Raw genomic sequence first — 19195 nt, forward strand, 5'->3', positions numbered from 1 at the left:
TCTTAACTTTAGTGACATCAATGGCAGACTTCTCTTTCAGAAAAAGGTACACTCTGGTAAAGTAATCAGTCTGATGCCCATACTGTCTCATAGCGTGGACAACTGGTCAACATTGGTTAGCATCATAATAAATGCTAACATTCGCTCTCTTGTGAAAGAGAATGTGAACACAGAAACTAATAATCATAAAAAGTCTTACCCCTTCAAGAGTGACAATCTGGTCAGGAGAAGTTGTTCTACAGGGAATCACTAGGGTGGCCTCATGTCTGTATGTAAACAAGGTGTCTGGAATGGGGAAATGGTGCTCCACAAACGGATGCTGGTGATCTGTAGAACAAATGAAAGAGAATATCAATAATTACTCTATGAATTTAATTAATTTAATTAGCTGTATTTTATTAAAAGTAGGGGTGAGCCTCCCGAGTGGCGCAGCTGTCTAAGGCACTGCAACGCAGTGCTTGAGGTATCACTACAGACCCGGATTCAATCCCAGGCTGTCACACAGCTGGACGTGACTGGGAGACCCATGAGGCGGTGCACAATTGGTCCGGGTTAGGGGAGGGTTTGGCCGTCCGGGATTTCCTTGTCCCATCGAGCTCTAGCGACTCCTTGTGGCGGGCCGGGTGCCTGCAAACTGACCACGGTCGCCAGCTGGACAGTGTTTCCTCCCACACATTGCTGTGGCTGGCTTCCGGGTTAAGCGAGCAATGTGTTAAGAAGCAGTGCGGCTTGGCAGGGTCGTGTTTCGGAGGACGGATGGCTATCGACCTTCGCCTCTCGCGAGTCCATCAGGGGGTTGCAGCGATGGGACAAGACTGTAACAACCAATTGGATATCACGAAAAAGGGGTAAAAGTACCAACATCAACAACAACAAAGTAGGGGGGGAAAAAGATTCCTTAAAATCTGTTTTTTAAGTTCAGTAGAGTCAGGGTAATGTCAGGCCATCTATCTCACACAGAGATCAAACAGAATCTCCCGACTAGTGAGATCAGCTCATTCTCCAAACCCCCTCCCGCTCCTCCTGCTAGGTGCAGCTTTGGATAAAGAAACAGGATGGAGATAGCTATGATAGCTCTATCACAGCTCCAGTCTTTCTCACCAGGGCAGGCATCCAATGCCTCTCTGACTGTTCTTTCACAGACCTGCTGTGTGAACTTTGCTGTTACACAAATACTTGAGTGATTTGTGCGAGGCTGAGCTGTTTTGGCGTGATAGAATGGACTAGTATTTGTAAAACAAATATGGAAAATGATCTAATAAACAGTTGAAAGTCTTTGAAAGAGGCCTGGTTAGACTAAACACGGGGCTACCAGGCTGTCAGATCGCCAGAGGAGGCAGAGAGACCAGCCAGGGAATCAGGCTAGGACCTCAACCTAAGGAGTCTAGTACTTTTGCATCGCAATTTTAAGTTGGCATGAAATATCAGCATCTGTTCTGAAGGCCAGATATTAAGAAACATTTGTGCACACACTTCACAGGAGCTGGACAAAAAGATGTCCTGGACAAAAACATATGTCCAGACAGAGATAGAAAGGAACTCACTGTTGGTTTCATCCACAAAAGGTTATTCGTCAGGCTTGTCATTCTTATCTTTCTGCCCAGATGTTCCATGAGACCGACCCCCACCACAGTCCCTCAGACTAAGACCTTGACACTTTTGAAGGGACACTGATGGCTATCTCAACTATGGTAATGTTTTAATGTATTTAGTGTTGCCTTGCAATGCTCTCACTAAGGAGCTATTTGCACGTGTTTGTACGTGCAGTTTGTCTGTTTCGTAGAGGTCACTCTCTAAATTTTGAGGGAGGACTAAGCCTGTAACTTGGGAGAGACCATAGCTGGTGTCGTGCGAGGCTCCAGGTGAGACTGACTGGAAAAACAACAGCCGGAAATAATAGCCAATGACAAGGGCTTCCAATGTGATACACTCTCCTTCCCTGTCCCAGAAGGAGTCAGGAAGAGGGGGAAAGCCTTTCTCTCTGTTAGAGGCACAACTCAGTTCCTTCTGTATGGCTTGGACTAGACTCCTTAAAATAAAATATCCCCTCTCAACATGCAGTCATATATCTGTAATTACAACCATCTTCTTTACAACATGTGGAGAGTTATGACTGTTGTTGTCCGCTAAATGAGGTGTGGAATGGAGCCTCTCCTTTATTTATATATATATATATATTTTAAAATCTTATTCTGTCTTTTTTTCTGAAAGACTGGCTGGCTTCCAGCTCTTGTATCATGCATGAAGATGTCAGGCTGCTCAGTGACCATGGCTCTAGCCTGGCCCTTAAGAGCCTCTGTTGTTCTAATAGCTGTCTCAGTTTAAACCGTACTGCACTGTAGGCGTCGGCCCATTTAAAATCACCCCCTGTTCTTTAGAGGGAATTTGTTGAACATATGCTGTTCTGAAACAAACCAACTCTAACGAAAAATATGAAAAAAAACATACAGATCAGGAGTGAAAAAGGTCCTTATCGGCGTTAAAATGAACAAAATCCAACAAACTATTTAAATCACAAAGGGGGATCCTTTTCATATCAACTTTCACACGCTGGGAGCTATTTGCTTATTATGGACTTCATGCTAGAGCTCTGCTACCCGACCTGAGCCTGATGGGCCCCGACATTATACATCGGGTTAGGGCTGGGAAGGGCCTGTTTTTTCATCAATTACTAAGGTACGGGTAGGGCTCGGGTATCACTAAACTGATCATTAACATTTTGAAGCTGAGCCAATTGCTCGTGTTTTGCTTCAAAGTACATATCATAGTGTCAGAAGTGCTTGAACCTCATCAAATATAACACTAGAACATTGACCGAGTCCACAGGAGAGAATATTTTAACAGAAAAAGTCATGTTCCTTGAATTTTATCGGAATTTAGATGGAGAAAAAGTAGCTAGTTTACAGCTAACTGCTCTCTGTCTTGTCATTGAGCATAACAGCAAGCAGAGGCATCGCTATGGATACTCACACAAGCAGAGCCATGCACAGAGCGCATGCAGAGCGAGCAGCACAGAGGGGGAGAACAGACAGAGACGGCTAATGGATCCTGACAAAGGAAGTTATTTCTTATTTCGCGTTCAGGCAAGTCCAGCCCTAAAATTTGGCAGAAACAATCGGGCCTGGGTAGGGTATGGCCTGAACGTCTCGGGCATGGGTAGGGCTTGGGCTTAAAATGCATGCCCGAACAGGGCACTACTTCACGCAAGAATGTCATTATAGAACTCAACAATGATGATTTACTCTGTCAACATACACTTTATACTATATGTAAAACCCATTGGGCTGCAGATACAGCATTGTATGAAAGGGGCTATACCATTGGGAAATGTCTGAACAGTATAAAGCGGGACTCACCTTTGACGTAGATGTAGGTGGAGCTGAAGTCGGCGGAGGGCTGGGTGTACCTGCAGCTGTAGAGGCCCGTGTCGTTGGGGCTCAGGTGGCTCACCAGCAACTTACTGCAGTGGGCGTGCACCCGAGGCTCACACTCCTCCACGCGCACCCCCTCCGAGGTGACGTCCCGCCAGGGCAGCCTCCAGTGCAGTTGGGCGGCACCTCTGATAAAGACACAGCAGAAGTAAACCCTAAGAACTGATAGAGGATCAGATATTATTTAGTGTTCCTAATGGTTCAAATGTGGATTGAGGGTAGGGAAATCGGATTCTAGGTCTGTGGTTAAGGGCAACATCTAAGTCAAGCGACAAAGTACAGAGGGTCTGAGAGGGTCAGTCAGACCACCTGCATCATCCCTTTCTTATTACCCTCCTACCCCCACTAGGGCTCTGGGTCGTCACCCTCAGGTCAGCAGCATCACCAAGTCAAATACCTTCATTGTCTCACCTGATTTATGCACACAAACATACTCTCAAATGTTACAGGCACAAGCTCTTAAAGCTGGAATCCTTAATTGAAACAATAACAAAGCCGTCACTCAGCCTGGTGAAAATGTAACCTCTTTTAAATTCATAGACAGAGCTATGGGTGCAAGGACTGACCATCCATGATATCAAAATTATAGTTTTAACCATGTTTTTAGAAGATACAGTGTTTGTTTACATGTACATTGTTTAAAACAAGATTATATGTTGGGTTCTGATGGGGTACAACAGTTGAACTAAACTCGTGAGGCATGTATAAGTTATATTCTTCAAGAATCAATGGGTATATATAATTAATTAAGACCAAAAATGGATGTAGCAACTAAGGATTCTAGTTTTAAGAATCCATCTGAACTTTTATTTAAACTTATTCAAATCCGTGTAAAATTTTGGCTTTGACCTGACTTGACAGATTATGTGTCTGTTCTGTTTTTTGATAGTGAATATTCTCAGGAAAAGAAAGAGATGCATGGTTTGCAATAATTATTCTGTGGGAATTTTTCCAGTGTCACACCATTTTGTTCCGGTTGCCAGTCGATTAGGTCCAGCCCCTCCCTTCAGGGCGTCTCAGATTATGTTTATTGGAAAGTGTTTAAAGGCCCTTCCAATAATCTGGAGTCATCTTGATAACTTGGATTTGCACATGGGGACATGGCTGGGGTCTCTGGGTTGATGTGTTCAAATAACACATATTCCAAACAATGTCAGTTTTTAAGGTCCCATTAAAAACGATCCCAGAGGATCTTGAAACATTTCTCGCTGCATACCACTGCCTCTGCCTACAGCGCCTTGGGTCAAGCAACTTCAAACTCTCATCAAGAGGCTAGAAACCATAGTTTCAGTCCGGGGACTTTTTAGCACATGGCCTTGGAGAGAAGCGTCGCATTAGGACCACAGGGGTTAACTTTCCTGAAGTGTCTAGAAAATGATGCAAGGCTCTCTAAACGCTTAACAACTGTGTGCACTTCAGACAGACAGGGGTCCCATCGGCCCCCCGGAGGAATTTGGAACAGATTGATAAATGGGGAACACACTGGTTCCTGGCTGGGGGTGTAACTGCCTAGCTGCCTCTGTGGTCTGACGGTCTTGATGCTCCAGCAGTCCCTTTTACATTCCCTCTCCTTACTTTATCCTGGCCTAGCTGTCTAATGGTGCCAGACAGGCTTTCTTGGCAGTCCAGAGAACAGCCAACCACTGGAGCAGGACCAGGAGCTAATAAATGACAGGGGAGGGGTGTTGGCATGAACCGTTTGGATTGTTGATGTAAGGCTTGCCAGGGAGTTCAGATTATTTCCCGTACCTCTATCATCAAAATGAATGGCCTATTTTAAAAGGCATTTACACTTTTTTGTTCTGTCCATATGACCTAACCAAGAAAACCCCAGAGTTGTAGAAAACAAGTATTTCCTTGTCTGGTTGTGTGGGCAGGAACAACTCCTGACTCTTGTGATGGGGCCCTATAGAGTACAGATGTAGAATATTAATTTGATCACCCTGTTGCATTTGAACTTTCCTGCAATGCAGTACTTTTAAATGTGTAATGTATTTGTAATTTCCACTTTGAAATTTCAGACTTGATTTTCCCTTAAGAAAAATGTATCAACCCCTACAAAAATTTTCATTAATTATAATCCACATAATAATTCACATTTCCTGTTGCTGCGGGATTATTTTACTGCTGTAGCAAACTGGTTCAAATTAAGATCCTACATCTGTAAGTTAAAACATATTTTCAGTTGGGGAACTTGTTGGTTCAGTATGTGTGTGTGTGTGTGTGTTTGTTTGTTTGTGGGTATGTGTGTGTGTGTGTGTGTGTGTGTGTGTTTGTTTATGTGTGTGTGTGAATGTGTATGCGTGTGTGGGTGTATGTGTGTCATACCTGCAGGTGAGGGTGAGTGACTTCCCAGTGTGGCGAAGGTGTGTGTCCCCAGAGGGAAGCAGAAGAGGGGCCGGCAGGCTGACCTGACCTGTAAAACACACACACACACATTCAGACATTGGCTAACACACTCAGTGGATACATTAATACACACTGCGCATTTCAAAGTGTCGCTTCATAGTAGTCTTACAGTAAACAACAAATTACACCATGCCTCTATTTACGGTCAACCAAATTACACCAGGCCTCTATACAGTCAACCAAATTACACCACGCCTGTATACAGTCATCCTAATTACACCATTCCTCTATTTACAGTCAAGCAAATTACACCATGCCTCTATTTACAGTCAACCTAATTACACCATGCCTCTATTTACAGTCAACCTAATTACACCATGCCTCTATTTACAGTCAACCTAATTACACCATGCCTCTATTTACAGTCAACCTAATTACACCATGCCTCTATTTACAGTCAACCTAATTACACCATGCCTCTATTTACAGTCAACCTAATTACACCATGCCTCTATTTACAGTCAACCTAATTACACCATGCCTCTATTTACAGACAACCTAATTACACCATTCCTTTATTTACAGACAACCTAATTACACCATTCCTTTATTTACAGTCAACCTAATTACACCATGCCTCTATTTACAGTCAACCTAATTACACAATGCCTCTATTTACAGTCAACCTAATTACACCATGCCTCTATTTACAGTCAAGCAAATTACACCATGCCTCTATTTACAGCCAAGAATCCTACAGTCTGACTTACTAGTGGTGTGACAAATTCCTTGGGAGTTTTTCCCCTGAGTCAGTGCAGCCCATGTTCTGGTCTACTCTGCTGCTGGATCTTATGCAAGTGGTGCTCTGCTGTGAAGGGGTCAGGGTTGGGGATGGGAGGGGTGGGGGTTGTTTCCGGTGCAGTCCGTGTAGGGTAGGGCTCTGGATGGATACTGGTCTGGTCTGGTAGTGATGAGCTATGTGAGTGTGTTAGAGTGGGGGGGGGGGGGGGGGGGGGGGGCATGGGGAGCAGCTGTGCACCTCAGCCAGCCAGACGGGTCAGTCACAACTGTGGAGAACCGGACAGACCCAGATGAGCCCTGCAACATGTCAACAAGCACTTCCTCCAGATCAATCAGTCAATCTAGCTTGGTGGGGACTCTCTCTCTCTTCCTCTCTTTCTCATAACACTTATTTGGGCAGATGTACTTTTTTATTGACCTCTGATCTTGTTGATGCTCTGTATGCTATTATTACATTTGTAGGGAAGAGCGACAAAAGGGGAGGTTGAAACGGTGGATTAAAAATCCCAGTTGGGTTTGGGCCTGGCTGAAGCTGTTGATAGGTGCTGCTCGCGGTGCTCAGCATAGGAAGCACTGTCATTCTCTCTGCTGTCCGTGAGGTGTGACGGTCTCATAAGTGATTTCCTTCTTTTGACTCTCTACTCCCCAAGCAGCTTGTGTACTGACAACCTGTGGTTTAGTCCGGTCGCCAGGCAAACACGTTCATTACATTTTCTCTTTAAGAGCGGATATCTACAGCGAAGCTTTTACTTGAGTCATACAGTATCCAGACGGTCAATGGAATTACACAACCAGGCTAATTCCCTGTGTGGACTCCAGAAACACACACACACACACACAAATGCACGTGAACACAACACACACACAATCAAAAGTACACAGAGTTCGGATTTGTTTCACTGTGAGGGTCTGAACAGCTGTTGTCCAAGAATGAACTGCCAATGCCAATGTTGGCACTCAATATCAACTTCCCCCCCCAAAATGTTATAACATCATTGTTTCGTATGAGTCCAAGGTTATTTGGAGGGGAAGGGATGTGGTCAAAGGTTTTTAAAGTGATCAAAACATTCCTCTCAGTATGACAGAGTACTACAGTATAGGGTCTAAGTATACTACATTGCTCTCTTTAATACTTCTACTTATGCTAAACCTAAATCAGAGATCACAATCTTCAGACAAACACGTTATGACTCTGTCGTTATGACTTTTTTCTTATTGCCCATGTGTGTATTTACACATGGATGGATCGATGTGTACATAAACAAAGGCCTGAAGAATGTGACGGTGCATATTTCAAACCAGCTGAGAGAAAAGGACGTACTCACACCGAGATTCCTAGGAAACGGTCCTGCATAAAGCTAATGTTTCCTAAAGCTCATATGTTGTCCATTAATGCTTTAAATAATATATATATTCCTAAAAAGTCTTATTTACTAGGGCTGGGAATTGCCAGGGACTTCATGATACGATATTATCATGATCCTTAGGTGCCGCTATGTATTGCGATCCTATACTGCGATCTTATTGCGATTTGATGTTGCAAACATTTTTCTCACTATATATGTCTGCTGGAGAGAGACAAGAGAGATCACGAGAAGATTTGTTTTGATCAGTTAGGGGAAACAAAGCTGAAAACATGTTGGCGCACTATTTAAAAGGAAGATGGAGAACAAGCTACAGGATGAAAAATACCGGATTTCTGGCGCAGGTACAGCCGACTAGTGCTAGCTAACACTACCTACAGTAGCAACAATTGGAGTCGACTATCTATATAATATCGTCCAAAAATAATATTGCGATATGTACTGTATGGATTTATTTCCCCGATCACTATTTTATTTACTGTCTACAAATGACCTCCGGTATACTAACTTGACTCTCATTCAAAAACTCCACCACATTTGTTCCACACTTTGATCCACTTGCTTTTACATACTGTATGCACAAAGTGTCTCTCTCTCTCTCTCTCTCTCTCTCTCTCTCTCTCTCTCACACACAAACACACTACATACTACAACCTGACCTCACCACTCACTGGAGGGAAACTCTTCTCCTAAAACCAGGCAGTTTCCTCTGCTCTGCTCTGCAACAAACTACAGATGGATGGTTCCCACTTAAAAAGACCCCTCATCAAGCCGCCCGCCCTGTGTCCCCCCGCCCCCACCGAACAGCTGTGTGCCGCATTCCTCCAGTGGAACGCCTGAAAAATTCCAGAAATTGTGCTTGTTGTGGTGGTTCAGTTCAGAGGGTCCAAGACCTGGTTCTCATTAGGAACCATAAAAGAAGAGGACAGGCATGGAACCAACAAAAAACAGAGAGAGAGCAACCACTATCTAATGCCTCTCTGGGTTGCCATATTTAGCTCACTGCTGGTTGGCGTTGGGCTCTTGTGACAGTTTTCAAACAGCAGTTGACATTGGTAGTGTTACTCTGGGACCTCCATTCATAATTCCCTAGCCTCCCTCTGTGCAGAGCTGGGGAAACAACAAAGAACAGGACATTGTGTTTTGAAAACACGTGTGGTCGTTACACTTTCAGGAAGGACTTTTGCTTTTGCTTCTAAAAGGTTGGGATTCCAAGCTCTATTTGGACGTGTTTGGGGTCAAGCTAGATGGAAAGCATAAATTTAGTCAGAGAACAAACGAGGCCTCCAAACAATGACAAATTGACAGTTTTTAAACTAATCGAAATACTATCTTTGTGTCTAGTTCCCATGGAAATCAGTGTGCTCTTTAAAACACCCAAAATAGTTTCAGCTGTTTTCTGCCAGACACTTGTGTAATCCAAATACTATCTCATGAGCTGTTAATTGACTACAACTCAGCGTTCAACACCATCGTGCCTTTCAATCTCATGATTAAGATAAGAACCCTGGGCAGTGGTGGAAAAAGTACTCAATTGTCATACTTGAGTAAAAGTAAAGATGCATTAATAGAAAATGACTCAAGTAAATATGTAAGTCACCCAGTAAAATACTACTTGGGTAAAAATCTAAAAGTACTTGTTTTTAAATATACTTAAGTATCAAAAGTAAAAGTAAAAGTATAAATAATTTCAAATTCTTTATATTAAGAAAGCCAGAAGGCACAATGTTTGTGTTATTTTTATTTATGGATAGCCAGGGGCACACTCAGACATTATTTACAAATGAAGCATTTAGTGAGTCCACCAGATCAGAGGTAGTAGGGATGACCAGGGATGTTCTCTTGATAAGTGCGTAAATTGGACCATTTTCCTGTACTGCTAAGCATTCAAAATGTAACGAGTACTTTTGGTTGTCAGGAAAAATGTATGGAGTAAAAGGTACATCATTTTCTTCAGGAATGTTGTGAAGTAAAAGTAAAAGTTGTCAAAAAAATATACATAGTAAAATACAGATACCCCCCAAAATACTTAAGTCGTACTTTAAAGCATTTTTTGTTAAGTACTTAACACCACTGACCCTGGGATTAAACACCTCCCTCTGCAATTGAATCCTAGACTTCCTGATGGGCTGCCCCATGGTGGTGAGGGTTGGCAACAACACATCCGCCACACTGACCATCAACACAGAGGCCCCTAAGGGGTGCGTGCTTAGTCCCCTCCTGTACTCCCTGTTCCCCCACGACTGCGTGGGGGAATCGACTCAGCACAACTCCAACATCATCATTAAGTTTGCAGATGGCATGACGATGGTAGGCCTGATCACCGTCAACTATGAGACAGCCTACAGGGAGGAGGTCAGAGACCTGGCAGTGTGGTGCCAGGACAACAACCTCTCCCTCAACGTCAGCAAGACAAAGGAGCTGATTGTGGACTACAGGAAACGGAGGGCCTAGCACGCCCCCATTCACATCGAAGGAGCTGTAGTGGAGCGGGTTGAGAGCTTCAAGTTCTTCGGTGTCCACATCACTAAAGATCTATCAATGGTCCAAACACATCAACACAGTCATGAAGAGGGCACAACAACACCTCTTCCACATCAGGAGGCTAAAAGGATTAGACATGGGCTCTCAGATCCTCAAAAGGTTCTATAGCTGCACCATTGAGAGCATCTTGATTGGCTGCGTCACCGCTTGGTATGGCAACTGGCATCCGACCACAAGGCGCTACAGTGGATAATGCGTACGGCCCAGTAAATCACTGGGGCCGAGCTCCCTGCGATCCAGGACCTCTATACCAGTCACCCAAGTCATAGACTGTTATCTGCTACGGCACTGCAAGCGGTAGCGATGCACCAAGTCTGGAACCAACAGGATGCTGAACAGCTTCTACCCCCAAGCCATAAGACTGCTAAATAGTTAGTTAAATAGTTAACCAACAGCTACCTGGAATATTTGCATTGACCCTTTTTGCACTAATCTCTTTTGACTCTTCTCTTACGCTGCTGTTACTATTTATTATCTATCCCGTTCCCTAGCCACTTCATCTCTACCAATATTTACATATCTTCCTCAATTACCTTGTACCCTACCCGTGCTAATCGACTCGGTACTGGTACCCTGGGTATATAGCCAAGTTATAATTTCTCATTGTGTATTTATTCCTGGTGTTATTACATTTCTATTTATTCCTGGTGTTATTACATTTCTATTTATGCCTGGTGTTATTACATTTCTATTTATTCCTGGTGTTATTACATTTCTATTTATGCCTGGTGTCATTACATTTCTATTTATTCCTGGTGTTATTACATTTCTATTTATTCCTGGTGTTATTACTTTTTTATTTATTCCTGTTGTTATCGTTAGCTATTATTTATATTTTTCTCTCTGCATTGTTGGAAAGGACCCGTCAGTAAGCATTTCACTGTTAGTCTAAACCTGTTATTTACCAAGCATGTGACAAATACAATTTGATTTGATGTTAAATCCTTTAGGTAAGAAACTGCTGCTGAACCCAATATGATGCCGCTTAAGGGTTTGGACTGGGGATTTCCTCCCAAACACAGTCATCTCATACCATAATAATGGGGTTTTATTACGCAGTTTTACACACGAGCTGTTGGCAACTAGCCTGGACTGCCTGGCTACTGCCACATTCAGACTCTCACTTTCTCTCGTTCTCTCTCTCTTCCTCTTTAAAGTGCTGGGAATAATGTATGGAATTCCCTCATGTCTCTGTGTGCTTCCCGTCCTACCATATACCAGTAAGGCAGTCTCTGGAGTGAGGGTGAGAGGATATATTTTGGGGTTTTCAAGGCAAACAAACAACAATGAGGAATAATGACTCCCTCGTTTAACCTTGCCACTCCATCTCTTTGTAAGTCCAACATGGGGAACAAAGGGCAGAGAGAGGATGGTGGGGGGGACACTCCTTTATAAAAGAGAAAGGTCAGAGGCTTGTGAGTCATATTCGCTGCAGTGTGTCCATGGATACAGCAGAGTAGCATAACAGCAGCCAGCTATAGTCAATCAGTTTCCACCGACATGATCACTGGCTTCCTGTACCGCACTGGGCCACCATTTTATACCTCAATGGCACATTATAACATTTGCACACATTTTTCACAATATATTTAGTTTAAGCAACTGGCTTTAACACTACTGTGAATTTCCCAAACAAGGAACTTAAAATATTCCATTATTAATTTCAAGGCTTTACTGGCTCACAGTTGGTGGGCTATAATTGATTGTGAGGTTACATTGGGGTTAACTTGTCCTGCACTGTTATATTCATTGCCTCATGGCGTGACGATACAGCCATCCCACTGCGATGTTGTTCTGAGACAGTGGTATTTTGTGAGTTGTCTTTAGGTTGAGTATGTCAGAACAAACACACAGAAAGACAAACTCACAAGATTTTCTATGCTCTGGTGGCAGATTGACAACAGAGAGCTGAAAACATTGACAAGAGTTGGGACCCCCTGACAAAATAAGTTGCTACTACTACTACTCTTTCTGTGCAGTTAGAGTTTCTCCTCATGTGTTGAGAATACACTCTCACACTGGGTCCTTCAGAAATCACTGCACTTTGCCAACAATACGGGTCTTTCAGAAATCACTGCACTTTGTCAACAATATGGGTCCTTCAGAAATCACTGCACTTTGTCAACAATATGTGTCCTTCAGAAATCACTGCACTTTGTCAACAATATGGGTCCTTCAGAAATCACTACACTTTGTCAACAATATGGGTCCTTCAGAAATCACTGCACTTTGTCAACAATATGGGTCCTTCAGAAATCACTGCACTTTGTCAACAATATGGGTCCTTCAGAAATCACTGCACTTTGTCAACAATATGGGTCCTTCAGAAATCACTGCACTTTGTCAACAATTTGGTTAAGACAACAGTAAAAGAGAGTTACTTTTTTATTAGCCCGTAGATTACCCCTTGGAGACAGAATGTCCCTGCATCTCCTTTAAAAAGGCAGAATAACATGTGAGATTACGACTGGCTGGTGGACAGAAGGTCCTTGAAATTTAAATCACATGAAGGGGTTAATATAAAATATATTGCTGGCTCAGCAAGAAAGATATATGTCTTATAGAGGGGGATGCTGCTATCATCACTGTTAATAACAGCGATAACAACTGATCCCTGAATGTAAAATGTCCAGATTCAACTGAAGTGCTTCTGCTGTGCAGTTAGAAGTCTCCCAATCCAAGAATCCATCACGCACAAGAGAGGTACGAGAGCTAAGGAAACCTGCCAACACCAACAGCTGAGTTAATATTTCACCTTGGAATAACACCACATTGGTGGATATGTTGGCAGCAGTCTAGCTCATCAGGGAGAAACAGAGATGCTTGGTGTGAGTATGTGTGTGTGTAGGTATGTAGTCTGCATGACACGGACATACCGTTGGTGAGGGATGAGCTCCCTTTGAACTTAGATGACCTCTCCCTATCACTCCCATTGGCCATCTCAAGTGCCCACAGAGGGGAGAAAAAATATATTTTAAATCAACTTAACTGGAACATCACACTCCTTAACCCAGAGAAACAGCTTCAAAAGGCACACTGGACCATGGAGTTTCCATTTGACACTATGGGCTGACTTTTGGAACAGGTTGTTTGAATTGGAAACAAAGTTAAGGGAGATGTGAGGCCAGTGAAGTGCACGTTTGGATAATGTTACATTTGATCCTCTCAGTTATTCCCTTTAATAACTAAGCGGCTGAAATGGATAGGCAAAGACTTTGATTTTGTTTAGGATTTGTGGTTTTGTGGCTGAAAAAGAAGAAACTTAGATCCCGTTTTGGTTTGAAGAGTTTTCTCACCACTTCCCCTTCCCTCATCTAATTTTGTGTGATTCAGTCAATGACTTATGGTCAGCGGAACCCTACTGTCCTCTAGGTCTCCATTAAATGTGGCGTGGGTGTCAAAAGCATGCCATAAACTCCCTGACTCATCTGAATCTGTTCTAGTTTCCCAACCACAACCCTGCTCTGGGTCTGACCTTCCAGCAGATGGGCAGTGTCAAGCATCATTTCTGAAGGTGATTGAGATAGTTCCCATCTGAACGTTCTGTTCCCATCAATGTGATGATAGGCAACAATCCCAAGAGAGATTATATTATCCCACGAGAAATAGCCACGGTAATAGACAAAGTGGGGTTAAACATGGTTGTAATGCATAGTCCAACTTTACTGCGTAGTGCACACACCCTATCACTGTACTGGTGGAGGGAGAACTTGTATTATCTGAACACAAGACAGTTACATCAAATAAAGCGCTGTTTTCATGGTCCCGAGCAAAGAGCTGCTGCAGGAAGGAACTCTCTGGCTGTCAGAGCCATCAGGCTTCAGATAGTGCCAGCGGGCCGAGGAGGAGAGAAGCGCTGGACTCATGCCTTGCGCTAAATCAAAAGCAGTCACACATACCACTCAGAGTAAAATATGTGCTAATAATTTTTACTTGACCTCTATCATTGAATGAGTCATAAGGAATGTAACAGTTAAATGGGTTTGACAGGAATGTAACAGTTAAATGGGTTTGACAGGAATGTAATGGTTAAATGGGTTTGACAGGAATGTAACAGTTAAATGGGTTTGACAGGAATGTAATGGTTAAATGGGTTTGACAGGAATGTAATGGTTAAATGGGGTTGACAGGTATGTAATGGTTAAATGGGGTTGACAGGTATGCAATGGTTAAATGGGGTTGACAGGTATGCAATGGTTAAATGGGGTTGACAGGTATGTAATGCTTAAATGGGGTTGACAGGTATGTAATGGTTAAATGGGGTTGACAGGTATGTAATGGTTAAATGGGGTTGACAGGTATGTAATGGTTAAATGGGGTTGACAGGTATGTAATGGTTAAATGGGGTTGACAGGTAAGGCCTAATAAGGATCCGCTTTGATCTGGAGAGAGTTGGGTAACAAATACAATATATCAATGTTAGTGTTTGCTTTTTGTGATAGGAAAGAGGATTTACCAATTTCAAGCATCTATAATCAACGCCTCTTATTTCACATATCTCTAGCAGTGCCTTACAAATCCACCAACAATCTCAATGACTCTCAATACTAAACAAAGTCACATCACCAGCACAATAAGGAATAAATGCCTGTTTTTCAACTTAGTTGGGTTTATTTCAGATTATTTGTAGTGGACAAATCACCACCCCCCCAATTGCTTTGGTAATGTACCTGTCCATCTGACCAAACCTCTCCCCATCCCTGTCTTTAGACCCCATTTACTATTAATGGCCCTACCATACAGCCAATCACCATGCAGAAATGGTCTCCCTTTTCCTCCTCCCCATTGTCTTGAGATTGGGGCTTGACATACATTGGTGGTTGACTGTGAGCGTAAGGAGGTCCGGGAAGGAATATTTTCTCAGGTAGCGTGTCACTTTTCCGTGACTTCTACTGGCCAGAACAATACCAGCGTGCCTCCTGCCCCTCTATCCGCTTCCTCCTTGTGTCTTTCCCACGCTCCGCTTGTGGACAGTGAAGGAAATCTATTTGGAAACATTGTAGACAAAGCTAGACACTAAAAAAGTAGCAGGGGATGGAGGAGATAGATGGGGGCAGCATTTCCTCTGCTTGGATGTCATGTTTATTTGGACATGGAGAGGAAGACATATCTGTGTACCACACCGGGAAAGACACAATCTAGAGAAACATCCACCTTTTCTGCTCCATTTTGTTTACGTGGAGAGGCATCAAGATCCTGGGGCTGCCAAGTTATAACAACGTGGCTTGCTTTGTGAAACATACATTCTATTCTCAAGATGTTGAACAACCTTTGACTCAGTAGATCCACATGATAACAATGCTAGAACACATATTTTCATCATAACTGAAACACTGGTTCTGTTTTCAAATTCATTTCCCCTCCTCCAGGGGCCGAGTTTTCAGTAACACATCCGACATAATTTCACCAATATCCAGTACATTTTACACAAAAACGATCAATCTGAATGAACTCATTTGAGATTAACTGAGAACAGTCAACTAATGAGGTAATAGGTGAAAGGTATAGGTGATAATAAACTCATAGGTATAGGTCATAAACTCACTAAGGTAAAACAAACACCACAGTAGCCAGTACTCAATTAGGCTAAATCCTCACTTCAATGGAAAGTGACATCTACTGGTGACAAGATGAACTGCAATGTCCATACCTGTATGGATTCCTAATTGGCAGAACCTCAACCTTTAAATTAACTTGAATTACCACAATAACTGCATTTCAACGACATGGAATTTTAATTCCAAGAAAGAAGAGGGGTATTTTCATTTTAACTTAGTTGGATTGTGTGATATGGTCATGATTTAAACAGGATTATCCTTGATAATGATCACCTCATAAACCTATGTCGTAAAGTGTCCATTCCAAAACAAAATGAGTTTATGTCTTCAAACTCTTGAATAAAAAAAATACAATCTACTTATTAATAGGCTGCATACCAGCAAAATGACAGACTAAACGTGAAAATCAATCTTCAATTATTCATATTTGACAGGGTAATAAATCACCAAATATGGGGGCATTAAGTAACGAAATTATACTGGAGGTCCAACTCGCATAACCAAATAATACTTTTGGATACACCATCTCTGGATAAATATGGAATAATTCTTACCGGTTATATATGTGATCAAATGAAGGAGGATTGACAGTTTCGCGCAGTCGAGCGGGGCCATTCTGTCGACCACAGATGATAGGCCTACTTCAATAAAATCAATCCCAAGGAAGAGCCAAAAGTGATGGCTGAGGATGAAAACGGAGAAAATTCGCAGCTAGGTCTAATAGTCCAAAAGTGATATGACAAATTCCCTTTCGTTTTTAATCCCAAAAATCCTTAGATCAAAATCTAAGAAACTCAGCAGTTTTCCTTGTATCCCATAGCTTGTTTTGCAGGACAGCTCCCCAGCGCAGTTTTGGTTCCAATTGAAGAGACAGATGAGAGCAGTCCCCGAGGGCAGGTGCGACCCGCGCGACAGTATCCCTCCTTCCTTGGAACTGATTGGATTGAATTTGAACAAGCGTTGCCACAAAGTGCCTGATTCCTAAAATATTCTGTACACGATAACAAAAGGCTACAAATTTTAAATAAACAAAACACAGAGAAAAATCAACCATACATCCTCTGAACAACGTAGTGCAGACTAATTAATGCGCAACTGTCTGAAAGAATTTCTCATCCGCTTCGGTACTCGTACTCAGCACTGCTTGCAGTGCATGGCCGTTTGTGTCTTTATACTGAAAAACAAAGGAAGTATGCAACGTCACTTGTTCAGGACAAACTGCTGTGACAGTTTTCAGTTCTAGAAACACTTTCAGCATTTTAATTTCACTAATATGACATGTAAATAGCCTACATTATATTTAATATGTATTGATGACGGTATTGGCACCATCTTTGCTACATCAAACAGTTTTATCGCTTAAGGTTTTGAATGACTTGAAAAACTTTTCCAAGACTTCACTGACAGGAAAATAAAGATTTTAAATGAATCAGCCAAACATAATTTACCCATTTAGTGCAACATCAACATTATACTACATTTCAACTCATGAATTCACTGTTTCACAATTCAACAATTTGCACAGCCCTTCATTGCCCAATACAAGTCACAACGTTGCATGAAGAGAATGCAAAACAGCCTACTTGACCTTGATCAATTAAAAATAGTAAACCTAGTGTCTAAAAGTAGAGATGATCTGGTCTGGGGAAACCAGCATGTGGTGGGGTTTTTCAAAGGGGAAATATCGGTTCGAATTCTTAGAATAAATATTTGTTTTGATTTATTTTTAACTTTGGAAACAGGATATACAGCTTTTTATATCAAATGTAAATAATCCTCTGTGCGTGGCGTGAGTCCACTGTTCCCAAGCAGCACCCCATGGTGTGTGGATGTGCAGCAGACTGTTTTCCTCCATCAATGCAACAAATTATATTGGCAGCTCTCTGTGGCAGGTACTGTAAATAAGAATATCCTGCCTCACCTTTCTGCCCATCACAACTCAAGCAGCAGCGCAGTACCGCAGATCCAAACTGGGCTGCATGTGTTCCCTAGTGGCCCCTGGACAACTGATAGGTGAGGCCCACTACTCACTCTGCTGTCTGTGGAGAACACCATTCTTCCACATCATTCTTCTTGAGAACATGGGAAATAATTGATCAAGCTCGACTTGTAGTGGGAGTCATGCCATTTTTCTGTGCAAGTGTGTGCGATTCATTCTGCACATCATAAACCATGATGACTTAACTAGATACGAGGAATTCATCATAAACGTGACACCAGATTATTGAAGGTGAATAATATGCCCAGAAATGCATGATAAATCACTTTTACTGACACACATGAAGTCAATCATTCATCAAGAATTGATAAGATGAGTACCCTGGCCTGAAGTAACTTTTATGTTTACTTTTTCATTTTTAAATGTGTCAATAAAAAAAGGTTGAAAGAATACCTGAGAAATCAACTCAGTGTCGAGTAGGCCTAAACAGCGACATCTCACTGACTGTAAAGAATGGAGACGGAAAGAGGGCAGGATATACACTTTGTAAGTAACTGACTTCATAATATAATGAAACAATCTTTATCACACCATTTACCTTTTGTTCCATCCTGAGCACGAGACATCAGTTTGTGACTGGTCATGTGCCTGTCGTGTTCCACCTAGCATGCCTCCAGTTTATGTATAGTGTGTTCACTCATATGACAGAGTGAGTCTTCAGAGAGCAGGGCAGTGAGGGCACATTCCCCTTGGACTGGGAGGGAAGCTAGATAAGACTCAGGCAGGAACAATTGCTGGAAGCGGAGAGCTGAAAGAGGTGAGGTTTTAAGACGTTTTATTTTAGAATCTGTTGTAGCCTACGAAACACAATAAGAGGGCCTGGTCAGTTCTACACACGCAGCTTGCCGTCTTTCCTTTGACCCAACAATAAAAGCTTAGTGAAAGGAGTGGTAGCAGCAACAAAGACTTTCTTCAGGCAGGCCCTGACCGTCGGTGACCAAAGGACCATGATGGATATAGAATGTAAACGATACCCCCTATTCAAAAGATCTCTCGCATACGATGGTACAGGAGGCTGGAAAATCGTCTGACGTATGCAGTGTGCTACACCGTGTCCTGGTCCTGGGGTTATGCTCAGTTTGTTTTGATTGATGTTTACATCGCATCATCCAACAATCATCTCTGATTAATATGTAACTTTTACCTGTT

At 42.5% G+C, this 19195-nt stretch overlaps 1 protein-coding gene across 1 annotated transcript in view; it reads right to left on the minus strand.

Moving 5' to 3' along the window:
• Window positions 1-13429, minus strand: part of LOC120046992 (vascular endothelial growth factor receptor kdr-like) — a 65476-nt gene extending 52047 nt beyond the window's left edge. The window contains 4 exon segments of the mRNA XM_038992540.1: window positions 200-327; window positions 3357-3559; window positions 5760-5847; window positions 13366-13429. Coding sequence (XP_038848468.1) covers window positions 200-327; window positions 3357-3559; window positions 5760-5847; window positions 13366-13429 — 483 coding nt within the window.
• Between the last annotated feature and the right edge of the window lie 5766 nt (window positions 13430-19195).

This window comes from Salvelinus namaycush, chromosome 5, assembly GCF_016432855.1.
Source record: "Salvelinus namaycush isolate Seneca chromosome 5, SaNama_1.0, whole genome shotgun sequence".
NCBI lineage: Eukaryota > Metazoa > Chordata > Actinopteri > Salmoniformes > Salmonidae > Salvelinus > Salvelinus namaycush.